The 27,102-nt window shown below is 47.8% G+C and overlaps 1 protein-coding gene across 1 annotated transcript in view; it reads right to left on the bottom strand.

The window, feature by feature from the left end:
- The window catches only part of Rhobtb1 (Rho related BTB domain containing 1), a 116,000-nt gene that overhangs the window by 21,725 nt on the left and 67,173 nt on the right, over positions 1 to 27,102 (bottom strand). The window contains 4 exon segments of the mRNA XM_042055672.1: positions 686 to 871; positions 17,900 to 18,003; positions 18,727 to 18,792; positions 18,794 to 18,929. Of these exon segments, the coding sequence (XP_041911606.1) occupies positions 686 to 871; positions 17,900 to 18,003; positions 18,727 to 18,792; positions 18,794 to 18,919 (482 nt within the window). The 5' untranslated portion in view covers positions 18,920 to 18,929.

The following is a 27,102-nucleotide window of genomic DNA, read 5'->3' as shown; positions in this document are numbered from 1 at the left end:
CAGGAGGCCGAGGAAGGCGGGTCACAAGTTCAAATCCCAGCTGTGCTACAGAGTAAGCCCCAGATCAGCCTAAGAAATTTAGTGAGACCTTGCCTGGCTCTAAATAAAAAGTAAGAAGAAGAATGGGGATATGGCTCAGCGGTAGAATGTCTGATCTGTCTAGAATGTGGAAGGCCTTGGGCTCACTCTACAGTACTGCACAAAACACCAGAAACCAGAAAAAATGCTAACAACAACACCAAAACCAATCTAGACGCGTGGCCGTGGGAATGAAAGTCCATCTCTTTTGGGATGGGATACTGGCTAACAACTGCGGCTGATCATTCTGAGCCTTAGTTTATTTTATTCTAAATAGGCATGATTTCAAGAACAATGCCATCCTGGGTGGCTAACGTTTTGTATAGGACTTCACTCAAATACAGTCCTTCATCCAAAGCATTTCCACACGCCCCAGTTCTTATGGTGAAATTCCCCTCAAGCACTGACCAGCCATTTGATGTGACTGGACTGTGACCCTGGTGAGCCTGGGGAGACATCAGGACGCTCGCTTCATGACGAAATGGCTGACGAACTTTGCAAAAGTCTATGGCCCATAGGTCTAGTCTCAGTGGCCACTGAAAATCTAGGCTGCCCGCAAACTACTTCCTCACGGAGGAGCCAGCTGCAGGCGGGGTCCTCGGCTTACCTTGCTAAGGGGCGTCTGGCCCGGTTGACAGCTTCCAGGTCGGCGTAGCGGAGGTCTAGCTGGCAGCCGACCAGGACGACAGGCGTTCGAGGGCAAAAGTGCTTGATTTCTTGATACCACATGGTTTTCACATGATTTAGGGAGTTGGGGTTCGCGATTGAAAAGCAGAGGACCACAACATCAGACCTGAAAGGCAACCACAAGATGAAGCTCACATCATCTTCCCCTGCGTCTCCCTAGCCCTCCGTTATGGTCCCTCTCTCTCCCCCTCTTCTCTAACACCATCACGTCACAGTTGAAATAATATATATTTTTTTTTTAAAAAAAGGGGCTGGATAGTAAACACATCTATGAGTCATGCAGACAGCCTGCTAAGCCCCCACATTCCAGCCCTGTCCCCACCTCGTGGCTCATTTTCACACCTCGCCATGGAATGCGGATGTGCCCTGGGGGGGTGGGGGGTTCCCGTGAAGTGACTTTCCCAAGAGATGGCTGTCCAAAGGGGTTCTGTTCTGGAATTCCCACATGCTGAACTATTTCTGCTCGTGAGAAATAGTTGCAAGATAAAAGGAAATGATCAAGACCCCCCCTTGACCCCCTGATTAAAACACAAAGGCGAAGATGTCCGACCCCATGAGAGAAAGCGAACAGCCGGTGGAGATGTTGGTAGTATTTGCCGCACGGCGTCGGCAAATACAAAGAAGGAGGTCGGCCCTTCTTGCTCACGCACACAGACCCGAAGCACGTCCCCTTATCTGCTTCCAAACAGAGAAACCCTGACTTGGCAGGAAATTGGATTTTTTTTTTTTTTAAAAAACTAGGTGTAAAGCAAGAGGATGAAGTCAGTGGAGGACTTAGACGGTCAGGAAACATGGTGTTCGGCCCTTCCCATGTTACAGGTGATACCCAGCAGGGAAAGAAGCAGGGGAGGGGGGGAGGCTTCTGCTGAAATTTGACATCAGGAGCTTCCATTTTTATAGTATAACTTACCATTCTAGAAGTCAAAGAATTGCTGTATGATACAGTTGCTCAAATATGGTGCTTCGTGGTAGCTAGCAAGCAGGAATATAAACCTCCCTTCTAGGCTAAAATATGCCGAGTGATCTTTTTTAGAACAGCCAGGCAGGGGAAGTGAGAGAAGGACTGTTTATGCTCGGGGATTCAAGGCTTTCTTGCAAATAAACTCAGCAATAAACTCGTGATTTTATGAGATGTTAATTTATTGCCTTTATTGTTTATGTAATGGGAAGAAGCAAGTCTATGAATTAAAAAAAACCTCTTCTTAAATCATTAATGAGCTTTTCTTCCTACATATCAATGGAAACAAATATATGCAGGCGGCCACTGAATTTCTGAGAACAGTCACCTCTGATGCAGAGTGCGGCAGGGTGCTTGCATTAAATGTAATTCTCAAGTTGAGTCTTTCCTTGGATTTGCAGGAAAAAGAATTGCATCAGACTGCAGCAACACAGAGGCAAAATTCCCGAGTTTAAGATGTTCTCACATTGCAAAAGAAAACCCAGGACTCAAAGCAGGTGACCGTGTTGTTCTGCATGGTGAGAATCATCTCAATGTGAAGGTATTACTGAAGGTTCCTGGAGGCTAGAATAATATGTAAATAGTCTGTGTAAAAATATGCATAAATGAGCCGGGCGGTGGTGGCGCACGCCTTTAATCCCAGCACTCGGGAGGCAGAGGCAGGCGGATCTCTGTGAGTTCGAGACCAGCCTGGTCTACAAGAGCTAGTTCCAGGACAGGCTCCAAAGCTACAGAGAAACCCTGTCTCGAAAAAACAAACAAACAAACAAAAAACAAAAAAAAAAAACAGAAACAAAAATATGCATAAATACGTAAGTGAGAAGCAGGTGTATCTTGTCTTTGAGATTCTGATTTAGTTACTAGAATATTCTGTGATCAAGTCTTACTTCCAATCAGCGTAAATAACAGTATCCAGTAAAGCCAAAAAGTCTTTGAATACTACTTATTTTTTCCAAGCTTAGTTTTCTATCATCCATCATCCTGTTTATATGGGGTATCTAATGGAGTCCTTCTGTAAGCTCTGTTCTGATCGTAAGATTAAGCCACCACAGAGTTTTGGCATAGTGAGAATAATATGTGTGGCTCAGCATCTCAGACAATGAATTAAGCAAATACATCCATTGTTCAAGTTGAGGACTACTTTGTGTGTGCGTGTGCATGCACTCATGTGAAACACATATTTTTGTTCTAATTGGTGCCTTCAGTTTCCCTGTCAAGGCATGCAGCGGTGAGGAGACTCATTCTAAGAACTTCATTCCTATGACAGACATGTAACTAAGTGTCAGTTCTGCTGTTTAAATTTATGATGCAGCAAGTGAGGCTTGGAAACCAGAGCTGGCTTGGTTGCTAAGGTAACCGTGATAGCACTCATGACACGGAACACACGGGGAGTTACTAGCCGGAGGATGTGCAAGCAAGCCCAGACAGGACCTGGGAGGGGCTATGGACCAATGGAGTCTTCTGACAGCGGCACCATGGCGATGACACGGTGCAGGTCCAGAGTCATCAGTGTCCTGCCATGTTGCTTCCATGTCTAAGTGCTTGAAATATGTGGGGGGAACTGGGAAAAGAGCCAACATTCTGCACATTTGTTGCCTCGGGATTGAAGAGTAGTATGCATTGAGAACACTATTATAGATGTTCAAATAACCCACTGAGTTAAAAATCTCAGCATGTTTTTCTTTTGTTTTCTTACCTAGCTGCTAAGAGAAATTATATTAGATTGAAGCCAGTTAATAGTAAGATCATATGTTAACTACTGACTTGCTTTTGTTTAAACCACACTGATCTAGATACAAACGTGGGAGAAGCCTGGTGTGTGCTGTGTGGTGTGTGCTATCCTCAGGTCTTGCCATCCAATGGGCAAATTGCAGCAAAGGCTGAGAGTCAGTGCTTAAAGAGACAGGGCTATAGACAGAGATGCCTGTGACGACCCCTTCCAAATGCCCTTTCCTAACTGGCAATATGCCAGTACCTCTGTGGTCTCACTCCCATTAAAATCAAATAACATGAACAGAAACAGAGGAGGAATGGATAGGGGTGGGGAATGGGAAGAGAGGGGGGAGGGGGAACTATAGCCAGGATGTAAAATAAATTAATAAATTTAACTAATAACAAAAAATAAAAACTCAAATAATATTAATTACCTCACTGAACTGTACAAAAAACCAGAAAAATAGCATATAAATATTTGAACATTTCAAAAAAAATCAAATCAAGCAACTATTTAGAGAATTCCATCTATTCCTTTTAGACGCCAGCCTTTCTTTCTACCTAGTTCAAGACAGGAGACTCGCAGCTAAGAATATCTCCAGTTTGGGGCAGGATTCCAAGGAGTTTGGAGATAGGCATTCTTGTGTGTGGACTGTTTAGTGTCTGACATAAACCCGTATTTAAAAATGCCACTCCCAGGGAAGAGAAACAGGGGAGAGCAGCTTCTAGAAGTTCTGTCTCCATGGCTCTGTTACTGTTTTGTTTTGTTTTGTTTCATTTTGCAGAGTGGGTTTAAAAATAATCGTGGACAATGTGAGGAGGACGACTCTACAGGCTCGGCAGTCAGGGCTGTCTAGAAGTGCCCTCAGGCTCCGTTGCAGTTGTGAAAAGAATGGTTGGATTTAAATGGAATTCTGCAGCTTCCAGGGGTAGAAACCTGGAGCACTCAGAGACCAAGCCCTGGGTGGATGGGACTTTAAACCTCAGAATTTCAAGAGTGAGAAGGGGTGCAGGAGGAAGGTTGGGATGCATATTGTATTGATTTTTAATTTAAAAAATTATGACTGGGATAAACGGGCTTATTAGACAAAGTCAAAAACACACAGGGGCTAAGAATGCGCCCTTTTGTTCATTAGCACATAGACTCGGCGAGTGCAATTTTTTTAAGAGAAAAATGATTGCTTGTTCCTAAGGGAGAATTATCAGTTTATTTCATTTGGGTGTATATCAAGTCAGGTCTACAAAGTAATTTATAAAATTGGTCTGGAATAAATGGTAGAGCAATTGGGCATGTCCAGCATCAGAAGAGAGAGGCAGGGGTGGGAGAGGGGCCAGGTCACCCAAGACTGTAGGGGCTCAGGTCAACCTTAGCTGTCTGTTTTTCTTTGTTGTATATTAAATAAACCCCAGAGGCATATTTTCCCTGTTATCTTTCGGGGGAGACACTGGCCAAAGACAGCATGCGAAGGATTGTTAGAGATGCCAATGTGAAGTGTTCGTGCCAGGCCTGGGCTAATCTTTGTTGGAACTTTAAAGAAATCCGAGAAAGGCCGTCCATCCCACATACCTTGTCTGGAGCCAGACTCAACACCAAATAGCAGGGGTCTCAAAGGCTGTTTTTACAAGCACAGGCTATTGGTGGGAAGAGCTTGGAGAAGCTACCAGAAGCTTAAAGGCACTGATTGTTAGAAATACCATTTCTATACTCCTTCCTATCACAGAGGGCTCCTCACCTCTACTGGGACCCTCGGCCTTGCCACAGGTGTCACGCTGAAGGACCTGTGGACCTAGGTTTCTTTACCTTATCTCGTTAAGTAATGAAGGAATCCTGAAGTCACCTTTTATCTAAAAACCTCACATCAGACCTCTTTGACAGGCAATGCGAAAGAAAGCGTATTCTATCTGACCTTCAGAAGGCAGGGAGTAGGGTGACTGGCTGTATGCCCTTCTCCAGGGTGCTCAGCTCAGCGTGGATCTCACGCAAGACTAACATCGAAGCTCAGAAGAAGCCTGTGCGATATTCCACCAAGTTCTGTATGGGATTGCCTTCTTTTAATTAGTCTCTTAGGACTTTCATTCTGTGTTCAGACCCTACTACTTTATAAACCACCATTATCTACACCTACTTTAACTTTTCTAGGGGAGACCCCATGAGCTGTATACAGGTAGGGGCCATAGCCATATCCAAACAGGCTTTCTTTGCTAGTGTCCGGGCATCCACTTCTTGCCGACATTCAAGCAAGGAGTTCCTGACCTCCAGCTGTGGGCCTTCGAGTTCCCTCTCCCTGCTGATCACTGAGGTAGGTTCTTCCCAGAAATATTTCGAAACCATTCACACCGACCATACACTTCTCATGCACCGTACTCTGACCGTGTGATGCACACAGACACATTGAGACAGCACAGAACAGCTGGGAGCATGGCAGAGGGTCGGAGCGCGTGGCTCCAGGTTTTAGTAGGGGAGCAGCCTGGGTGTATGAGATGTACAGGAAAGTTGTCAGAGATGGTGCACACGACTGGGCCGGAGATGGATGGCTGGGGAAGCTCGAACTCATGGAGGATGGACAGGACAGGCCCGTGGGGGTGGGGGGAGGTGGGAGGTGCCTGGTTGGGAGTTCTGGGGAGAGCAGGGCAGAAGAACCATGCAGGGCCCCCGGATGTGAGCGGAGTAATCAAGCCAATACTTTACCAAGAGCAGAGAGGCTTCTTTAAGTACAGATGTTATGTGGGGGAAACTGTCAAAACATCCTGAAATATATCCAGATTTGGGAGTGATTAGCATGCGTGACTATTGTAAACGCAGTTTCACCAGGAAGTGACAGGCTAGACCCGGCTCCCTCCACCCAACAGAAATCTGGCCAAAGCAAACCTCGCTCTTAAGAGTGGGCAGGTAGCCACGACGGCCCGCCAGTGCCACCAGAGACTGCAGACAACAGTGGAGTATTAACAATGGCTGGTTCCCTCCACCCTAGCACAGAGGCCGTAGGAGTGAGTGGCCTTACCAACCAAAGTGCTGGGCTGTTACCATGGCTGACCTTGATCACGAACGAGGATTTAGAATCACGTAGGATAGACACCTTTGCATGGGTCTGTGAGGGCAGGTTTCTGAGAAGGTTTATCTGAGGAGAGAAGACCCTACCCTGAATATAACTGACGGTTGAGGCCTCAGACTGGATAAACCTGAGAAACAGAGCTAAGCACCAATGTTCTTTTCTCTCTGTCCCCTGACTGTGGTTATCCTGGTCGCCACAGGTTGAACCACAGCCCTGCTTCTTACATAGAGCTGAGACCGGCTGTGTTTCTAGACTGTGAGCCCAGACAGACCCTTGCTCTGTTAAGTTGCTCCTGTCAGGTATTCTGTGGCTGCGGTGGGAAAGCAACTAACACAGCTGTCATCTGGCAGCCCCAGGCTGTTTGCTCCATACACTACGCAGTTTAGAGTCTTCCATTTCAAGCCGTCATTGCCAGGAGAAGCAGAGCAAGAGCAAAACAGAGCGGAGTCCTACCGGCTTTACTGAAACAAATGAAAGGCCTCATTGGATGCTTGGCCGACAGACATAACAACTCTCCCAACTCCCGACATTGGCGCTTCGGTCCTTTTTGGTTTTCCTCAAAGCTAAAATGCCAGAGACGCATGCTCTCCACGCCGAGCGGCAAGGCCAGCTGCAGATCCAGGAAACCCCACAGGTCTCTTGCAGTGCTGCTTGGGTAGGAAGTCTCTGGGATTAATGCCCAGGAGGACTCTTATGAGGCCAAACTGTCAACCAGACACACCTTTCCCGAGCTTGATGGGAAAGAGAGATTTCCGCCCAGACTTCTCAGCAATTCTCTGGAGTCTGAAGGTCACCAGGGCTTGCTTTGTCCCTCATCCTGCCTCAGTTTACAACTCTCTAGCCATTTTGTTCATACAGAACAGGGACAGCCCACGGCATGCAAGGCTCTCCTGGAGACACTGGGGGACAACTGTCCTCGCCTCGGCTTTCCTTTTTCATGCCTGCCCAGTGGAGGATGGAGACAACAGACAAGAGAGAAACCCGCAGAGCTGGTGATGCTATGTCAAGAGCCAACCAGAACGTGGGACAGAGGAAGGGGACAGTCGTATCAGGGGACAGAACTGAGGCCCTCTGGGGAGGCCCTCTCTGAAGTTGACATTTCAGTGAATAACTGAAGGAAGGGAGGGAGCAGACATGCCAGCAGCTGTGTGTGGGGAAAGAGTTCAAAGCCGTAACTAGTGACTTTTAGCAAAGGTGAGGCCCAGAGGCAGGCATGCCTAAGATGCCTCCCGGAGGGAAGAGGCCCATTGCTGGAGTACAGTGGGGAGGAGGAGGAGGATGGCAGAAGCAGAACCACAAAGAGGCTAAGGTGAGATGATTCTCAGAGGAGTGCAGCTTTGGTTTTCGGGGAGCCGGCAGGCTCCCGAGTGACGCTCCTGGGTGGAACACGCAATTTCCAGTTTCATAAGCTGATGTTACTGTAGTGACGCAATCTGATTAAACTGGTGACCGAGTGGCCGAGGAACAGGGGTCAGGGAGGGGAAAAGCCGGCAGAAGCAGGGGACCAGAGAAGAGACAGAAGAGGGGTGGTGGTACCCTTGCTTGATCTTGGGAGGAGAGACAGGTGCAGGTAGAAGGTCGTGCCAATCTTCTTGGATCCAGGATGGGACCAAGTGGCACAAGAAGGTACCTAAGATGTCTCACTTTTGCTCAGTGTGGTCCCCAGGGAACTGCTAAAAGGAACACAGCAAACTGCCCGCAAGTACCGGGAGCTAGCTCATCTTCAGGATTTTGTTTTTCTTCCCCCATGTTCCCTCTATTGCTCTTATCCCATTAAAAGGCCTGTGAGGTATCCAAGCCTATGAGGCTAAGGGGCCACAGATGTCTGCAGACTCTGAATCTAAAAGAAACGAAACTAGGCTATATGAAGTCTGGCAGGGTGTCGGCTGGAGTTGGGGTCAGGAATGAAAACAGAATGTGAGCCATGACAGCTCTTCAGACTGTTGCTCCTGGAAGGCCGCCATGTGATGTCTTGGGGACACGAGCAGAGGTTAACCAGTTAATATGTTTTCTTAAAGATTGTTTGAATTTGTTTTAAAAATCCATTGACCGTTTTCCTAACTGCAGAGGAGCAACATTTTTTTTTTCCTCCAGGAATGATGAGATTATCTTCAGAAGCGAAAGAAAGGTAAAGAAAGAGAGCAGGGTATTTTTTGGATTAATTCCAAATTAATTAATTCCAAAATTAATTAATTAATTTTGGAGATTCCAGCTAGATTAAGGTTCAGGGATGCCTTTGATTACAAAGATCATCTTGCTTTTAGAACACACACACACACACACACACACACACACACACACACACACACACACCCCCAACTTAATGAGTGTCTGAAGCCAGTAGGATAGACTTGAGAGACAATTCACTATTTTCTCTTTTTTTTTCATTCATCTTCCTACAGCCTAGAGCTGTGTCCTTTGCACAGTTTCCTGAGCTGGGGCAGAAGTCTGGGAAAAAGAGTGCAGCTGTAGACTCACGGTAGAGATGTTTGTCACGGGTGGCTGGTGTTAGGAGCAGCTGGCAGGGTTATTAAACTTCCTAAGAAGAATAGCTGAGAATGTGCTCTGTGGCAGACAGGACCAACTGGACAAATATGGAGACTCGCTCAGAACCCACCCAGAAGAAGACCTTGGAGGCTCCAGCCAGGGAGAGTGAGATCGAGTTTCGTTTTGGCTCACAGCTATGCCTTTTGGTCTGGAGTTTCTGGAAGCAGGTTCCAGAATGACTGACCACAGAGTTACTCAACAGCCTCCTGCCTCTGACCCACCTAATCTGAAAGGAAAAGCACTGTGGCCTGGAATCTATCTCCTCACCAGAAGATCTCGCTACAGAAACAACACACACTGATGGCTGCTTTTGCTTTTTGCTTTTGATTCCTCTCACTCTATATTGAAAGGTCAACGTTGTGAATTTGACTCAATTTGTAAAGCTTACAGTTGGTAAAGGAGGAAAAAAAAGTCAGAAGAAGGCAGTCATTGTTCCCTTTGCCTAGGCCAGCAGTCTCAGTGTGACACTCCTGGGGACTTCTCTTGGGTCTAGCTATGCTCTCCTGGTCAAGTTATCAGGTGACAGCTTCTCCGGCCACGTGACTGGCACCGTGACCACGTGAGCTCCAGTGGCATAGGAAGCATTATCGCTATCTGAGTGCTTCTGATCTATGTGGGGACAGGGCTTGGCTGGCATAGGGAATCTCTGTTGACACCACTTTCTCCTGGTTCTAGCACAAGCTGCTCTATTTCAGAGGAGGAAGGTTTGACTGGAACAGCAGATGAAGGTCCAGGAGACAGGGTGTGAAGATTGAGATGACCAGGCTCCACAGCAACCTCACAGCTGTGTGTTCAAGCTCTGAATGCATACTTGGCCACACATCTAATTTTTGAAATTGCCTGCAAATATTTACCCAAGTATTTTATTATCTTGGGGTACATATATTATGGTAAACGATCTGTTTTCAATTGTTTTGATTAATACTCTTACTATTAGCATGTACACTCACACTCACACACACACTCACATACACACACACACACACACACAGAGAGAGAGAGAGAGAGAGAGAGAGAGAGAGAGAGAGAACTTTTATAAAAATTATTCTAACAAAATTCAGGGAAATGATACCCAGAGAAGTGACCTTTTAATTGGAAAATCATCCATATCTATACAAATCTATACAAATCTGATATTTAAGACTATTCATGAGAACACTGAAATTCAAGGAAAACAGTGAAGAAAGGCAAGTTCTGGAGATGTGGCTTCTTTGTCTAGAGCAAGATAAAGCTGGGAAGAGAGGATGAGACCGAAGACAGAAAGACAAGCAATGGTACAGTGGGTTAGACCACACTGGTCACACACATACCCCAGAGGTTTCTGCCACATACTCTACAGCCTGAGCAGACAGCTGTGGAAGATGAACCCTCTCATGGCACCGAATGCTCTCTACCTCACTGTCATGGGTACGCAGAGAAATCAACCTTTGTGATGAGATGAACACATACACAGACTAAGCATGGTCCCTGTGATCAGACAGCAAGCCACTGGGTGGGGGGCTCTCCCTCTGGCTTCGTGTGGCAGGAGGATGGTGGTCTAGCGTTAGCTTTGAGAGTCTGTAACCTCCATTTTCTGTTCTCAGTTACTGAGGCTCCAATTCTACACTTTCCCATCTTAAACCTTATGGAGATAAAATCAAAATACGTTCAACTTTCCATACTTATCTGTAGCATATTTCATTTCATCAGTTCTCATGTCTGTCTTCCCCCTAAAACCATGATCACAATTAAAGACAACATTTCCATCACTCCTGAATTCCCTCGTATAGTTGGGTAACCCAGCCTTATGGTTTGAATATGAAATGTGCCTCATAGGCTCTTGTGTTTGTTCACTTGGTCCCCAGCTGGTGATGCTGTTTTGGAAGGAGATGGAACCTCAGGGGAGGAAGTGGGTCTCTGGGGGTAGGGATTTGAAGTTCCTATAGCTAGGCCCTACTTTCTGTTTGCTCTCTGCTTCCTGACTGTAGACACAATGTGAGCAGCTGTCTGATACTCCTACGTTTCCCATGATGCTCCACCGCAGTGGGTTGCATCCCTTCATGAACTGCAAGCCAAATAAACTCTTATTTCCTTGAGTCGCCCTTTGTCAGCTTGTTTGTCTCAGCGGTGAAAGACAGAACCAACCCATCATTTCCAGTAAAGCAGCCTATATTTTCTAGAATTGTCTAAATGGAGTCACACACTATGTGCGCTCTGCTGCCCAGTGCCCATTCATCTGAAGTTCTCACTCTCAATGCCCTTTCTGTTGAGGTTTGGTCAAGTAAAACACTACCGCTTCTGAGGAATGGTCACCTGGGTGTGGCTGAGGGCCACCTGCTTCATGACCATCCAAGGACAGGCCAGCACTGTCTGGTTGATCTCATGCCAGATCTCTAACTCTAGAACAAGTACCACACCGAGGTGCACCCAAGTGTGAGCGCTAACACCCTCGTATAGCTTCCCCGCGAGTGCCTGCATCTAGGTTCACAGAACTGGGGACTTAGTCTAAGGCCACAGCAACAGTCTGTTCCTTGTGTTTTCAGGGCACAACCTGTGATCACTTTCCTAGGCCCCTTGGTACTAACACACGGAGACTATGCTTTGGGTAGCATTCCTGTGTCCATTTGTAAAGCTTTCTGTCAGGGCTGAGGGCTGGAGAAGAATGCAGGTCACCTGTGTTGGGGACGAAAGGCAGGGAGGCACCAAAATACTCAGCCATCAAGATAAATAGTATTTTTTTCAAAAATTGAAAATCAACCCATGACAAGTAAGGCACCAGCATTTTAAGCAAAGGCAAGATCAGTGATGGCTCTATCTTTAAAGTTATTTACATTTGCACTCCAAGGTATTCATTTGTTTTATTGACCTCAGCCAACCTTCTCCTGGCGTATCTGTGGTAGAAGAGGCTGTTTGTTACCCTGAAATCATCCGGGATGTTCCCGATGGGCCAGGCAGACTCAAAGGCTCTAACAGATCACTCATTGTTTCTTACTTTTCTCTTGTTATTGGCCATAAGCTCAGGCAAAGACACAAACACCGGGCGACCAGAGTCTTGAATATTTTAAGGGGGCCTCCATGAAGCACTGGAAACTAAGTGTAGCCGTGACGTATCTGATTTCGTGGACTTTTAACACGAAACCCAAACCATCTTATCTAAACAGACACGCAAAAGCCGCAGCCCTGATTAAAACACGCACTGTACTCCTCGTCGGGGCAAACAGTGCCGGAGAGAAATCCTTTTAAGACTATAGCACGCCTTAAACAAGTCCAATTAGATGTAAATACGCCAGAACTGCTGGCAAGGAGGGCAATTGTGCTGGTTCTGAATTGTTCAGTTGACTGCTTTGGAAGGAAAATATTCCTCCCTCCCCAATTACCCAGAATTTCTATTCGCTCTCCAGATGCTTTCTTGAGGGCTGGGAAGATGGCTCAGTGGCTAAAGTGCTTGCCACAAAAATCAAAGAACCCATGTAAGTGCCACAGGGGCGTGGTGGCTTGCCTGCAATCCCAGCACTTAGAAAGCAGAGATCGGGGATCCCCAGAGTAAGTTGGCTAGCAGGAAGAGCCGTGTTGGGGAGCTCTGGATTTGACTGAGAGACCTTGCCTCAAAGAATAAGAAGAAAATGATTGCAGGACATTTCCACCACCACCCTCCACAGGTATGCCCACACTTGTGCTCATGCATCTGCATACACATGTGCACACACACGTATGCATGTAGGCACGCCATATATATAAAGTTTTGGGTGTGTCATCTCTACTCACAGCGGAAAGGTTCCATGCTTGGCTGCTTAGGGATGCGTACAAAGGGTTGGATTATTTGCTGAGGGTTAAGGAAATTACCAGAAGCCCTGCAACACCACAGCGGGGAGATGGGGGAATGCTGATTTTTCACTCTTCAAGCAGAGAGCGTGAAAGGGGTGAGACCAGAAGGAAGTGTCAAGTGTGCCTGCCACCTAGTACCACTGCTAGCCACACTAGCCACAAGTGTGGCAGGATGTGGGCTCTGCAGCTCACTAGCAACACGGCTAGCCATGAGTGAGGCGGCGTGGCAGGATGTGAACTTTGCAATTTGCCAGACCAGGAAGGAAAGCTCAGTCCAGCTCTGTCTCAGCTGCCTGACCTTGGCCCTTCCTGTAGCTGCTTCCTCAACTGTGAAATGATCTTACTTCATGAGGTCTCCAAGACAACAACAAGGTGGGATAGGATATAGAGGGCGCAAGGCAGGAACTCAGACCCGCCTCCCGGGCTGCTTAGCTCTCATGTTGTAGTTGCTGCTGACATCCTTAGCACCCTACAGAGTTTTTTTTTTGTTTTTTTTTTTTTGGGGGGGGGGTGGTGTCTGACCCTGGAACAGATCAGTCAAGGAAACAGTGACATTGCAATGGCATACACAAGCTTGGCTCAGAGGAGAGGGACTGAGCATCCTGTGTGTCCTTCCAAAGTCACAGTCCATCCCGTTTGCCAACCTTTTTAGGGTGCCCAGTATCCAAGTGTGACCGGTCATTCTCAGAGATGAGTGATATTCCTTTAAGAAAAGGCTCTTTCTTGTAAAAAAAAAACAAAAAGAGCTGATGACAATCATGGTTACTATGTATGGTTTTGTTCTTGACATTTGAGAAGAACCAGAGAAGAGTTTTAAAAGTTCATCCAAAAGTGGATGGTGCGTGTGCGGTCTTGGGACCCCCCCCCCCCACCAGCTGTTGTGCCAGGATGGGTAACTTGCCTTCCCGAGGACCAAGGATCCAGATGGGAGACTACGGACAGAGACTCTAGTCTTAAGCCTTTGCACAAACACGGAAGAACAAACAGAAACTCTGCTCCCCAGTGCGGGGTCATTTTTGGCTGCATCCTATCTAAAATGGGGTGGAGGTGCACATCAGTCGGGGAAGCAGGGGGAGCCCCAAGTCCCGGAGAGCGGCAGGCGAGGCTGCCCCTTGAAACTCAGGACCGGGAAACAGGTGAGGGAGTCATCACCTGTAGTGTAGGGACCGTCTGCCTCCTAGGGCTCCCCACGGGATGCACTGCACAACGTTGGCTGAGCTCCTGTTGTATCGGCTGAGATCTGGGAAGACCTTTGATACACTGGGGCTATTTTTCTGGTAGGCGAAGTGGGGGTGGGGGGTAGGGTTAAACAGTCTCCAGGAAGCCACAGAGAGAGCAGTTTTGCATACAGTTAGACCGTGTTAGAAAGTTTTCAAATCCAAGTTGGCCAACTGCCTGCCATTGATTTCTACTGGATCTGCTGGAATGCTCCAGAAAACAGACCATTGTGAAACTCCTTTGCACCGAGAAGCAGAGAAAGCCAGCATCGAGGCCCAAGGCTTCTTGACATGAGTCTGGTTTCTCTCACTGTCACCCTAGGGACCCAATGAATTACTTTAACAAGGTTCTAAATGCCTTGGGATGTACCCCGAGTACCTCAAAGTTTATGCCGGTTGGTCACCACTGAGTGGCCCACACCAAGGACAGTCAAAATAAGTAAAACAAAACAAAACAAAACAAAAACCAGGCATGGGGCCTGGAATATGGTCCAGTGCTCAAGATGGCTTCTCGTTCTTACAGAGGACCTTGGGTTTGGCTCTTGGCATCCACGTAGCTGCTCACAATCATCTGTAACTCCAGTTCCAGGGGGATCTGGACACCCTCTTCTGACCTCTGGGTGCGCTCCTGCACACATGTGGCGCACCTACATACATTCAGGCATGTGCGCATGCGCACACACACCGGCAGCAAAGGGTTTCTACACCAAGGTGATTACTTGAAACTGCAATGGTGCTCTTCTTCTTCTTTCTCACAAATGATAAAAAGGGGAAGTCATATGACGTTATAAATGACTTTCTCAGAGCAATAAATGAGGTAGCTGAAGCTCTCCCACAGACTAAAAGGAACTCCTACAGCGACCAAGGTGTGCTTTTTTTTTTAAGATGTAGATTACTGGGCACTTGGATTATATAGCACTGCACATTCAGCACTTCCAGAACAAGGCTGGTGGCTGAGGTGGGGTAAGTTCTCAGTTTTTAGTCTGTCCTGCGTGGGGTCTGTGGCAGTAGGCCTAGAGGCTGTGGGCTTGGGAAGGGACAAGGTGAAAACAGGCCGAGGCAGCAGGAAGTTCCTCACAGGAACCAAAGGCCTCCAAAGGCAGCCTGTTGCCTGGGGTTGGTGGGGAGGGCAATTGCTGTTGCCACGTCAGTGGGGGTCAGTGCAAGTGACAGAACCTAAGGGCAAGGACACAGAGCAGTGAGCCCTAAGCCCCTTTGCCTCTGTGGGAGTGAGGGGACAGGCCGCTCTAGCGCTGCCATAGGGCAGGACAAGGCCCTGTTGTACATTGTGAGACTGTGGGGTTGTTAAAGGTCTCCTAGGAGCAAAACGGCTCGCATTGAGACTGTGCAACTTTCTGCGCAGTGGGCCACATCACAGTGTTGTCTCAAACCCGGATGCTTTCCAGTGGCAACAGAGCGCCATGCTGCCGAATCATTGTCCACCTTGAGTACTTCGTGAGGGGTATCTGTGCCTCTCCCTGCAAGGCACTGACTGTCTCAGGAGTGCGAGTCTAACGAGTCCTTCACACCAATCGCACCTATCTTTCCTTTGTTCACAACGCTTCATTCTCACCCAATGTGTCTTTAATGTCCCAGATGTTAAACCTGAGTGTCTGGGAAGTGCAAGCAGGTGTTTATTTATTAGGTTTTATGTGTAGAGCAAGTGAGGTCAAAGAAACAAACACCCCCCACCTCCGCCAGAAAAAAAAAAAAAAAAAAAAAAACCAAAAGGACAAACCCACAACAAAAAAACCCAGTGATAATAAAGAAAACATCACTGGAAAAACAAAACAACCAACCAACCACCAACAAAGCTCTAAACCCAACCCAAACCAAACCCAAACAACATTGGACACCTCTAGGACATTCAAAAGGAAGGAGTCTATCTTGCCAGCTACTAAGTTGAAAGTTTCTGCTGCTAAGGGAACATTAAAATCGTAATTTCTGACTGTGGAATGCAGAGAGATGCTAGGCTGCTTGAAGCACTGAGAGAAAGTGTTGTGACTGCTTAGCCCCAAACAAGACATTCGCACCATCTGTTCCACGTCCGTAGATCATTTGGAAGTAATAGAAGGCTTGGGCTAGGGAGGCAATTCAGTCAGTAAAAGGTCTTCATACCTCTAAGCCTGATGACCTGAGTTCAATCTCTAGGACTCACGTGGTCTACGAGGAGAGAACCAAGACCCCAGACCTCCACAGGTACGTGGTGACATGCATGTGCCCGCATAAGTACGTTGGCACTGGACCTACACTAGGGTCAGATGTGGAGGGGGAAGGTGCTCAGGGGGTCTCGCTCCTCGAATGCTGACCCACGGTAAGGTAGATGGCACTGGCTAAACTCAGTGGTCACAAAACACACAGCCATGCTCTGGGAAAGAGAATTAAAAGAGGGGAGGGAGGTTGGACAGGAATTGGAGAATGATAAAAGACCGTGTGGGGCTGAGAATAATCAGAACACTTTATATGTATAAATATTGTCAAAGAGCAAACTTAATAGAAAATATGTTTGCTTCCATACCTTTCTTTTTGAGTCTTCTGTGGTCTAAACTGCAGATTCCCTGCCCCTCCCTGCAATATGTGAACTTCCCAGGAGCAAGGCAAATGCTTCCAGCAATTTGTCTGCTATTTCAGACACATCTATATAGTCAGCCAGGGCCTACTACTCAGGATCTGAGGCAGGGGGATGAAGCATTCAAGGCCAAGGTGGGGTTATAGAGTGTGACTGTCTCAGAAAGAAACAACACAGTGGCTCAGCTAGATAAGGCACTCTTTTGCCAAGTTTCACGACTGGAGTTTGATGCCCTTCGACCTACACAGCGGAAAGAGATAACCAAGACTAGCCTAGAGTGCTCTGATCTCCACGATTGCCCTGTTGTGCATGTGCACACAATTACTCATTAATAAATGCAATTTAGAAAGGAAATAAAGTCAAAGAATACTAGGATATCACTGCTGTTTTATGGTCTGATTAAAACTGAAGAAGGGTGGCCACATTCCACATTCCACACAAAACCGACCTGTCTTGTGCACCAGGGGAAAAGCGAGGTGCACCCTTGTGGGTGTGGCTTATTAGAGATCTCCAAGGCTGGAGAGAGGGGAATCTTTCGAACGTCACCTTTAGCCCTAGGAGGGAGGATGCAATCTGGCCCTTCAAGGGTCACGTGGTGCTGGAGGTTAGGAAAGGATGGCCAAACAGCGCTACTCTGCCCTATCTTAAAATGACATGGGTCAATTTACAATGATGGGGGAAGAGTCGCCCTGGGTCCAGATACCTGTGATGAGTTCTCAGAGTGACCTTACAGATGGCCACAAGAAGACGGTGCTAAACACCGAAGGCCCTTTGACTCTGGTCCTACTCGTGTAAGTGTCCTTCCAGATTTATCTTCCCTTTACCAGGTTTCCCCTTCCCTCTTTGAATGAAAAAAAAAAAAAAGACAAGATTGCTTCCGCTCATTTTGGAATCATGCTCTGAGAAGGGCTTTTCAGATGCTTTTCTTTCTTTTAGGAGTGACCTTTAACTGAAAGTACGAAATGCTTTTCAGGTACACCTGAAAGGAAGCCAGTGCTGTGGAAGATGGCAGAAGGTAAAGCGACTCCGAACTAGGGGAACCAGACGGGTACTTGGGTCGCAAACTGCCTGGCTTCGTCCGAATGACGAGGAGGACTTGCTTATCCTCTGTACAAGGAGACAACGCTGTTCCTTTCATTTCTTTCCTAGGCACGGCCCGAGAGCCCAGCACATTGCAAGGCTGCATGGTCTGCCTCTTGTTGCTTTCCGAACCCGCCCAGGATGGGGGATAGGGAACTGGGTGCAACCACGGGCTTCCCTGGCCCTGTTTTACCTGCCGTATGCGAAACGCCTGTCTTTGTGGTGATCTCCAAAAGTGTCCCAAAGCCTGAGAGAAATGCTCACTTCGTCGACGACATCCCTGGATCGCTCCAGGACCTGTGGGGTGGGGGAGAGGAAGAAGAGTGTGAGACAGGGGGCATGGGAGGGAGGGAGTGTGACAGGGGAGTGTGGAGGGTGTGTGTGTGGGGGGGGTTGAGGTGGTATGCTCAAGTGGTTCTTCCACAGGGGGTGTTCCTGCAGGCCCTTTCACACCATCAGATGGGACACGAGACAACTCCTAGCTCGCCTTACCCCATCATGTGACTCAGGCTTCCTTGGTGCTACCATACTTTGCTTTTTTTTTTCCTGGTACCAAACAGGTCACTTCTATTTTTGATGTGCAATATAGCCAGTTCCCTCCTTTATTTTTTAATCAGACTATAAATAGCAAACAGGAGTGATGGGCCTAAGCGTTATTTAAAGTTTCCTTCCCTTCGTTCCTTCCCTCCCCTCCCTCCCTCCTTCCCTCCTTCCTTTCTTCTTCCTTTTACTGTCTTCCTTCCTTCCTTCCTTCCTTCCTTCTTTCCTTCTTTTCTTTCTTCCTTCCTGTCTTCCTTTGTTCCTTACTTCCCCCTTTTCCCCACTCTAGCCCAAGTTAGCCTTAAATTTCCCCATCTTCCTGCCTTAGCTTTTTGCACACTGGGATCAGAGGCCTGGGCCACCATGCCAGGCAAACTACTATCAGATCCAGTTTTCTGTTTGATCTTGAGGCAGGGCCTTAAGCAGTTCAGGTTGGCCTGGAGCCGGCTATGTAGCCGAGGATAAACCTATGTGCCTTACCTCCTGGCAGACACGATACTGGTCAATGGCCCACACGGTGGGCACGTGGGTAGCCAGCAGCTGGTACTAGGGTCAGCGTGGTGTTGCACGCCCGGGCACAGATCAGGCGTGTCTTCCCCACCGCGTTGTCGCCCACGACCACGCACTTGATGGTTTCCACGTTGGGTCTTTCGTAGTCCATGTCAGCGTCCATTTATAAAGCTCTGGAAGAAGAGGGTAGAATGCCGCGTTAGAGAGGCTGGGGCTTTCCACGGCCGCTCACAACGGTGGTTTGCCTCTGTTTCGGTCCACGTCCTTGGAGGTGCCTGAGCACCGGCAAGGAGTTTGGAAGTGAAAACTCAAGCTTTCTTTTATATCTCACGCTAGAACAAAACACCACACTGTTATTTTGACCCTGAACGGTTTTATTCCGGTGAACGTGTTATTTTCTCCTTGGTTTTCTCTAAACATAATCTGCCGACTGCAGACCCATCCAGGCATTGCTGGCACACAGACATAGCCCCCAGCCACACGTGTTGACCAGCTAGTGAGCCTGGTCGCTTACAGGGTTGAGCTTTGAATGCCTGGCCCTTGGCTGCCCGAGAGATACTCTCATCCAGCCCTGCCACAGTCTTTAACTATGCAGGGTCTGGCAGGGGACATGTCCCATGCAAGTTCGTAACAGCTACAGTGGCCTGGATGAGAATCAAAACATGGGCCTGCAAAACTGCCTGATGTGAGCGAACAGGAAGATCCAGGTTCGAATTATCACACACTAATGAGATGAGGGCATTATCCGCTCATTCACTGTCTATAGTGACCCTCCGGATTGACACGACAAACTATTCCCCAGAGAGCACACCAAAGCTAGCTATACAAAAGCATCCCCCCTCCCCCACTCAGTGTTTTCATCAAAGGAATCTGGAACATAGGGTGAAGGCAGACACTACCAGGACATGTGAGACCTTCCTGAAATACCAGGGAGCTTAAAAGATAGTTGCAGACCTAAGCGTGGTGGCTCACACTCCTAACCCTGGCTTTTGTCGGCTGAGGGAGGAGGCGTTTAAGCTCCACTCTAGCCTGGGCTACGTATCACTATCGTGTCTCAACAAAACAAAACACACAAACATACCAAGAGATTAAAGTCTCAAGAGAAAGAGGAAGAGAAACTGCTGTTTTTGGTCATGCTTTCTGGCACCAGGCCCTCCACACAAAAGAAAGTGATCGCCCTGGCTGCAGGCAGCCTACAGGATGCTGTCAGATTCAGTGAGTCATCACTGGCCCTTCCAGGAAGTCTAACCTGAGCAAATTGGTCAGATGGTCAGTTTGAGAGTTGGTAATGAGTTTATGAATGTCTAGAGGAAAGAACCTTATACCTAACTGGGAGCCAGGAGAGCTGAACTCAGGTGACTGGAGGAGAGCCATCCTCTGGATGCAAGGCAGGGCAGAGAGGCTGACTTCTCATAGTCACAGCCGAAGGTGAAACCATTCTGAAGCGCTGTCTGCTAGCCACAGCGGCTTGTCACAGGCACTGTGCAGTCTGAGGGTGGGGGCAGATGCGTGGTTGGTTAGAGCTTTGACCTGTGGTTTGGGTAGTACGAAGATGCTGAAAATAGGCCAGCAGTACCCATTTGGCTGTGTGTTTGTGTGTGTGTGTGTGTGTTTTAGAAAACATCTTGGTACAAAAACAAACGTCTAATCCTGATGGTCAGGGTCAGTCAGTGTGGTGGGCTCCTGCAATTGTTCTCTTTAACATAAATTCTGTCTTATAATTCTACAATACGATATTTTTATTTCCTTGAGTAACTGACCTAGAACAGTGTGCTGGAAGCATGAATTTGGTATTGGATGAACGATTTTTCAATACTTTCCCTAGGGAATATCACCTATGTTAGAGACTAAAGCTAAAATTGCTAAATGTACCCAATGGCTAGGATAAACACATGATCAAGAATTATGTGACCCCAGAGACTGAACTGATGTCCAACAGGGGGCCTGTATGGGCCTGATCTAGGCCTTCTACATATATATGTTGATTGTGTACCTTGGTCTCCTTGTGGGACTCCTAACAGTGGGAGGAGGGGCTGTCTCTAGACGCTTTTGCTGGCTTGAGGGACCTTTTCCTCTTGCTGGGTTGCCTTGTCCAGCCTTGTACCTGGTCTTACCGTGTCTTGTTATGCCATGTTTGGCTGATATCTCTGAGAACCCTGCTCTTTTCTGAAGAGAAACAGAGGAGTGGTTCTGGGGGAGAGGGGAGGTTGCGGGGAGGACGAGAAGGAGAGGGGGGAGGGGAAACTGTGGTCAGGATGTAATATGCGAGAGACGAATAAATTGAAAAAGGGAATTATAGGACCCAATTCTCAAAGTGGTGAGTGTTAACAGTGGTGTCTCAGATGGAGTGAGTCTGAATCCTAGCTGCTCCTTCCCGACCCCGACGCTGGGTGGGGACTTACTTTCTGGGCCTCATTATTTTCATCTGTTTAGAGAGAATCTTGGCAACATGCGTCTCCTCCAGCCAACGACAGAGCTGAGTAGATGAGTTTGTGTTCTGGGTGCAGCCTGTGACTCCATTTCGAGGAAGATGGATGCTTTCAGAGGACTTCCAAACAGAGTGAGGCGGGAAAGCCAGTTCAGAGGTAAACCCGCAAAGTTAATACGGGCAGAGATCTCCCCAAAGAACAGGTTTTCATAAGAGCCAATTCAAGGATAACTCAACCGAGAGCTGAAGAAAATCAACACGATACGAGGAATTGCTGACCTGACTCAACGACTCAAAAAGGAACCAAAAGGATAGTGCTTATTTGACAAGATCCTGGTGATGTTGCCAAGGAGGGGGGTGGTGAGCCAGTACACTGGCTTCATTAAAGTGAGGCACACTGCTTTGAATGTTCTCGGTGGTAGGACAATCTGAGTCTTTGCTGGGAGATTTGATTGTTTTGAAAGACAAATGGTTTGGAAGAATACTTGAATTTAGGGACCTGTAAAAATAAGCAGTTAAAATAGAGAATTGGTTTTCTTGTCAGTCAGCAAACTAACTCTAGCAGCAGACGCGGAAGAGGCGCTTCCACGTCCTGTGGATCAATAATACGTGGGTGAAATAAACACCCATGGTGCTTTACATGCCTTTGAGGTGGTCACAAACCCTTCACGTTTCCTATTTAGGCTCCTCGGTTGTTTGGATAGAAACACCCCCAAAGACGCCTGTGTGTGAATGCTTGGCCCACAGAGAGCAGCACCATTAGGAGGTGTGGCCTTCTTAGAGGGAGTGTGTCACTGTGGATATGAGCTTTGAGGTCTCATATTTGCTCAAGCTAGGCCTAGTGTGACAGTCTCCTTCTGCTGTCTGTGGATCAAGATGTAGAACTTTAAGCTACCTCTCTAGTACCGTGTCTGCCTGCACACCACCATGCTTCCCGCCATGATGATAATGGACTAACCCTCTGAAACCGTAAACCAGAGCCAATTAAATGTTTTCCTTTTTTAAGAGTTGCTGTGGTCACGGTGTCTCTCCACCGCAATAGAAACCCTGACTAAGACAGGTTCTAACTATAAAAACTGTCTTCATTTTTAGGACATATTTATGACATATTTTAAAAAGAAAAAGCAACAACTGGGTGTCAAAGGTGGATATAACACCCGTTGAGGTTCTAATCCCAGCAACCGATTTAAGATCAGAGCGTACTGATTGGCAGTCACAGGAGGAAATAATGGATGAGGGGGAGTAACCGGCAGTGGAGGGGGATTCACTGCTCACAGCAAACCCGGCTGCGGAGGTGGAGTTTGCAGTGAGTACTGCTGAGCTCCCTCACACCCACACTATTTCATTCAGAGTAAACATTTCTTTTTCTGTGTATACAACAATCCAAAAATAACGCAAGCATTCAAAGCTACCGTCAGTGAGGCCAACTCAGGCCTTCCCAAAGCACCGGCAAAACAGTGCTCACAAGTTACGCACGCACGCACGCACGCACCCACGCACGCAATCCTGGAAGCGATTGTAAGAACGAGCAGGTTCATCCTTCTCTGCCTGTAGTGGGCTCCAGTTCGTCATAGTTACCCGCGCACGGCCTGAGTGCGTTCTTAAGACCACCTGGGTAATCGTCGTCTGCTCTCTGATCTTTAGTTACATACAACAGGAGTGATAAATGTTCTCCCTTTGACAGAGTTAATACATTTCCCTGCCATAAATCCTGCTCACCTGTGTGAGCCCTATTTTTTGCCTTTAGATAAATATCCGAGGAGACGAGGAAGTCAGGAACGGGAGCTGTAGACCGGCCCTCTTAGCTGCATTTCCGACTTGAGCAAACGTGGAGGACACGGAAGCTGAGGGTTACAATATGCCTTGAAGCCTCTACTCACCCTGTGCTGGATGTCAGAAATGGTGACTCTGTCTCACGACTGGCAAGTAAACAGGCAGATGTTGGTGGCTGGGGATTGAGAACAAGAGGAGAAGCGGCTCTGGGCCGCTGAGTGTCCGTTGCTCACGAGATGGACCTACGTGCTGTGGTCATGGTCCTCATGCTCACACAGAAACATGCCATTGGTGGGGTCATCCCAGACTTTGCCTGCTGGTACTATCGTGATCTGGACCACAGGCCAGCCCTCTCTATCTGCCACCATCTCTACTCAGTAGCCACAGGATTGGGCGTTCTGTGCCCCGGCCTTGTAGCTTCCTCCCTTTGGTATCGAAGGTCCTTATCACACTCAGACCGTTCATCCCCGTGGCTGAGTTTTGGGTATTGCTGTCACCAGGAACACCTTGCCTCTCTAATCTCAAATGTCAGAATGCAACACTACTGTCTTTAAAGCCCGCCCCTCACGATGTGAGACAGTACAGCAGCCCCCAGCAGCAGGGACAATCCATTTCCCTTCCCCTTGAAGTCGGGCTAGCCTTATTATCAGTTCAGGCTCCAGGGTCCTGCAGTTCCACAGCCAAGCTGCGGGGACCCTGCCCTGAGCATGCCAGCTAAGGCTGCTGGGCCAGATGAACTGAGCCCAGAAACCATTGACGCAGTCCTGTGGTGGCTGTCCCCACGGTTATGCAGCTCCTCCAGCTTCACTGACACTCTGACTGGAAGTAGTTTTATGAATGAGCAAGGCAAGGCCAGCAGGGAAGCATCGTATTCTAAAGACAGCGAGTTTTGGGGGGTGGCTTGTTATGTAGTAGCAGTGACCTGAAACACACCCTGAGGAGAATCTCTAGAACTCTGATGCCTGGGGTAATGTCACTCTTCTGACAAACACCTGACAGTAACCCTTCGGAGGGAGAAAGGGTTGACTTTGAATCATAGGTTTTAAGAGTCCCATCAGTCATGGCAGGGTCGGTGTGGTGGCAGGCGCGGAGGAAGCTGCATGCAGTGCACCGCAGTCAAGAGGGGGGGGGGGCGATGCTGGTCCTCAGCTCACTTTCTCCTTTCTAGTCTGTTTGAGAACTCCCAGCCCAGTGCTGCCTACATTTTCAGGCGGGTTCTTCGACATCAGCTTAATCTATACACAGCCATGCCCAGAGTGTGGTTCTAGACCCTTTCAGGTTGACAATCAATATAAATGGGCACATAAGCCTCCCTTGGATGCTGGATCTATCTACACAGTGATGGGTGAGTCCTGACAACATTTCCTCTGTGCACCACCCTCTCCTATGCAGAGTAACAGCACCTGAAATCCATTTCCTAGTCCCTCTGCCTGTAATTTGCTCCACGGCATGGGGGCACTTAGAGTCACAGAAGGAAGCAAAGTGGCTAGCTATTTGGACCCAATGTACTTTTGCGTGTGCTTTAAATGTGGAAGAAGCAAGCTGGAAAGATATGGAGATGCTTTTCTGCTGGTTTTGAAAAGGAAGGAGACGGGGTCAGAAAGCTAGAGATACAGGTGATCTCTAGAAACGGAAGGGGTAAGGAGCCATTTCTTTTCCAGCCTCTGGAAGGAACAAAACTCGCCAATGCTTTAAGCTGAAGCACCTTTGACCTCCAGGGTTTAGGGTTAGCAAAGGTGTGTTGTTTCATGTCATATAGTGTTTGGTAATTTGTTCTGGATATCAGTGCTACATGCTTTAGTCTTCCAAATGGCTTCCTTGAATTCTAAGAGCTGTTTGGGACCTGACTAGACACCTTTACAGGTCTTATGCCTTCTTCCATCCTTTTCCCACTTCTTGCTCACCTGGAAAATTCTATTTATTCCTTAAAACCGTTTTCAGATACCATTACCTCTAGAAGATTTTCCAGCTACCCTTCTTCTCCATGGATCAGTTTGCTCTGATTGACAGATGCTTGGAGCACAGGTGTTTGAGTTTTACTTGTACTTTTTATTAAAACAGACATGCCCATCTCATCTACCCAGTGACATTACACATCTATAGAGTCCAGTTGTGTGCTAATGTGCAATATTCCACTTCCGTGAGCCATGCCTAATGGTGCCATCTGGTCCAAAGTTCCCCCCCCCTCTCTCTGTCATGGTCAAAGCAGCAACTATGTTGGAATATGACCTCAGCTCCTCTGCTGTCTTCAAGTCATTCCTCTTCCTATGGTTGTACCGTGCTCCCCCCCACCCCCACCAGGCCTTGAAAAACGGTTTCTCTGGTGTCTTGTATCTCCCTATGAAACAGGCTTCCAAGAAAGCATGGCTTTCATGACCTTAGAGTCTAGACCCCATAATTTCATTACTGAGGGAAACCCAGGATGGACCGGTTTGCTCTCAGCAGGTGCACATCAGTGTCTGGTCACATGGTACATTCAGATGAGAATGCAAGACTCCTTACTCACTAAGAAATTCAGGTCTTTGGGAGTATGGGGCAAGGTCCTTAATCAAGTTGGAGCAACCACTATTGGGGTGTGCTGCCTCCCCCCGTCATCACTTCCTCTGTCTCTCCTGAATGTGTTTTTCTGATCAAGGCCCTGGGAGCAGTTTGTTTGAGAGTAGACGCTGAAGCCCCCAGCCCCATGCACAGCTGGCTTCCACAGCTGCAGTTTCTTGTTTCCACGAGAAACCAATAATCCCTAATGTAAGACATCGTTTACATGTCTTACATTACATGTTTACATTACATTATTTACATGAGGTTGGCGATCAGCAAAGACAGCGGCAGAACAAAGATTCTGGTATTTGAGGAGTCTGTCCTGAAGAAAAATTGAAAACTTACTACTACTGACAGGAACAAAAAAGAAATGGCAGAAATTGCAAAATAGTGACTATAGACAGCCCAATTATTTCCATTTTTGCAGAGGGTGTCAGGCTACATAATTGCCAATCTGGGCAGGCAGGGTCTGATTTATATACAAGATAAACATCTCAGTGCCAGGGAGGAGTGTTTCAGGGTTGGGGAAGGGACAGTCAGGGTCAGGCCGGACCTTCCAGTCAAGCCTGCTCAGACGGGATCTCTGGGATAAAAGATGCCCAAGTCAGCAGAACTGTCACGCCCGTCCACAACATTTTAAGTTCGATTAAATAACAGGATGCTCTGTAGAGGCCCCCGGGGTGCCAGGAAACCCGGAGCCGCCTCTTGGGAATGAAGCGTGCTTGTAACACAACCCTCTCATGGCCCTTTCTCCCGTGGCTGTATAGAGTGGAGGGATGAGAACAAACTCTCAAACACTTTCCTTTGACTTCACACTTGATCTACGGCATGCTCTCTCTCTCTCTCTCTCTCTCTCTCATCTCTCTCTCTCTCTCTCTCACACACCACACACACACACACACACACAACATACACACACATACACACACTAAACAAAATGTAATAAAAATAAAAAATTGAAAACAAAAAACTTGAAAGATTATAAAAAATGCTGGACTTGGTAGTGTGCGCTTGTAAATTCTACCACTTGGGACGCTGAGGCAGGGGGATCTCAGCTTTGAGACCAGCCTAGGCTACACAGGGAGCCCCTGGCCTACCTGCCAAGCATGAAACCACCTCAGCTGGGTCGTGTGCTCCATTCTAGACAGGCTGGCCTACTTTCTTCTACAAGTAGGCCACACAACGCTCTCTTGGATGGCTCTGCTTACACCACGGCTCATCCTTTCCCACCGCCTGACAGGGACTGCTTTCTCCTCCTGGGCCAGCTACGGAAATGCATGCAGGCCTGTGGGTAGGTGGGAGGGACTGGGTCAAGAGCAAGGCTCGCTGTCTCCTTCAGAGTCAAATGCATACAGGTGTGCTGAATTCCTTGAAGACTATGAAAGGCTATGAGAGAGAGAGAGAGAGAGAGAGAGAGAGAGAGAGAGAGAGAGAGAGAGAGAGAGAGAGAGAGAGAGAGAGAGTCTCTTGAGTATAGGCATGCAGACCAGTCCTCTATGAAGAGACTCCATTTTCTTGCTGTCTGGAGTTGAGAGGCTCTCAGGCACAAGGCAGCAATGTCAGGAGCTCTCTGTAGATGGAACCAGGAGAGGACAGTGTGTGTGGTG

This window comes from Arvicola amphibius, chromosome 9 (assembly GCF_903992535.2).
Source record: "Arvicola amphibius chromosome 9, mArvAmp1.2, whole genome shotgun sequence".
NCBI classification, from domain to species: domain Eukaryota; kingdom Metazoa; phylum Chordata; class Mammalia; order Rodentia; family Cricetidae; genus Arvicola; species Arvicola amphibius.
The sequence above is the reverse complement of the archived record's forward strand: the minus strand, read 5'-3'. Positions and strand labels throughout refer to the sequence as shown.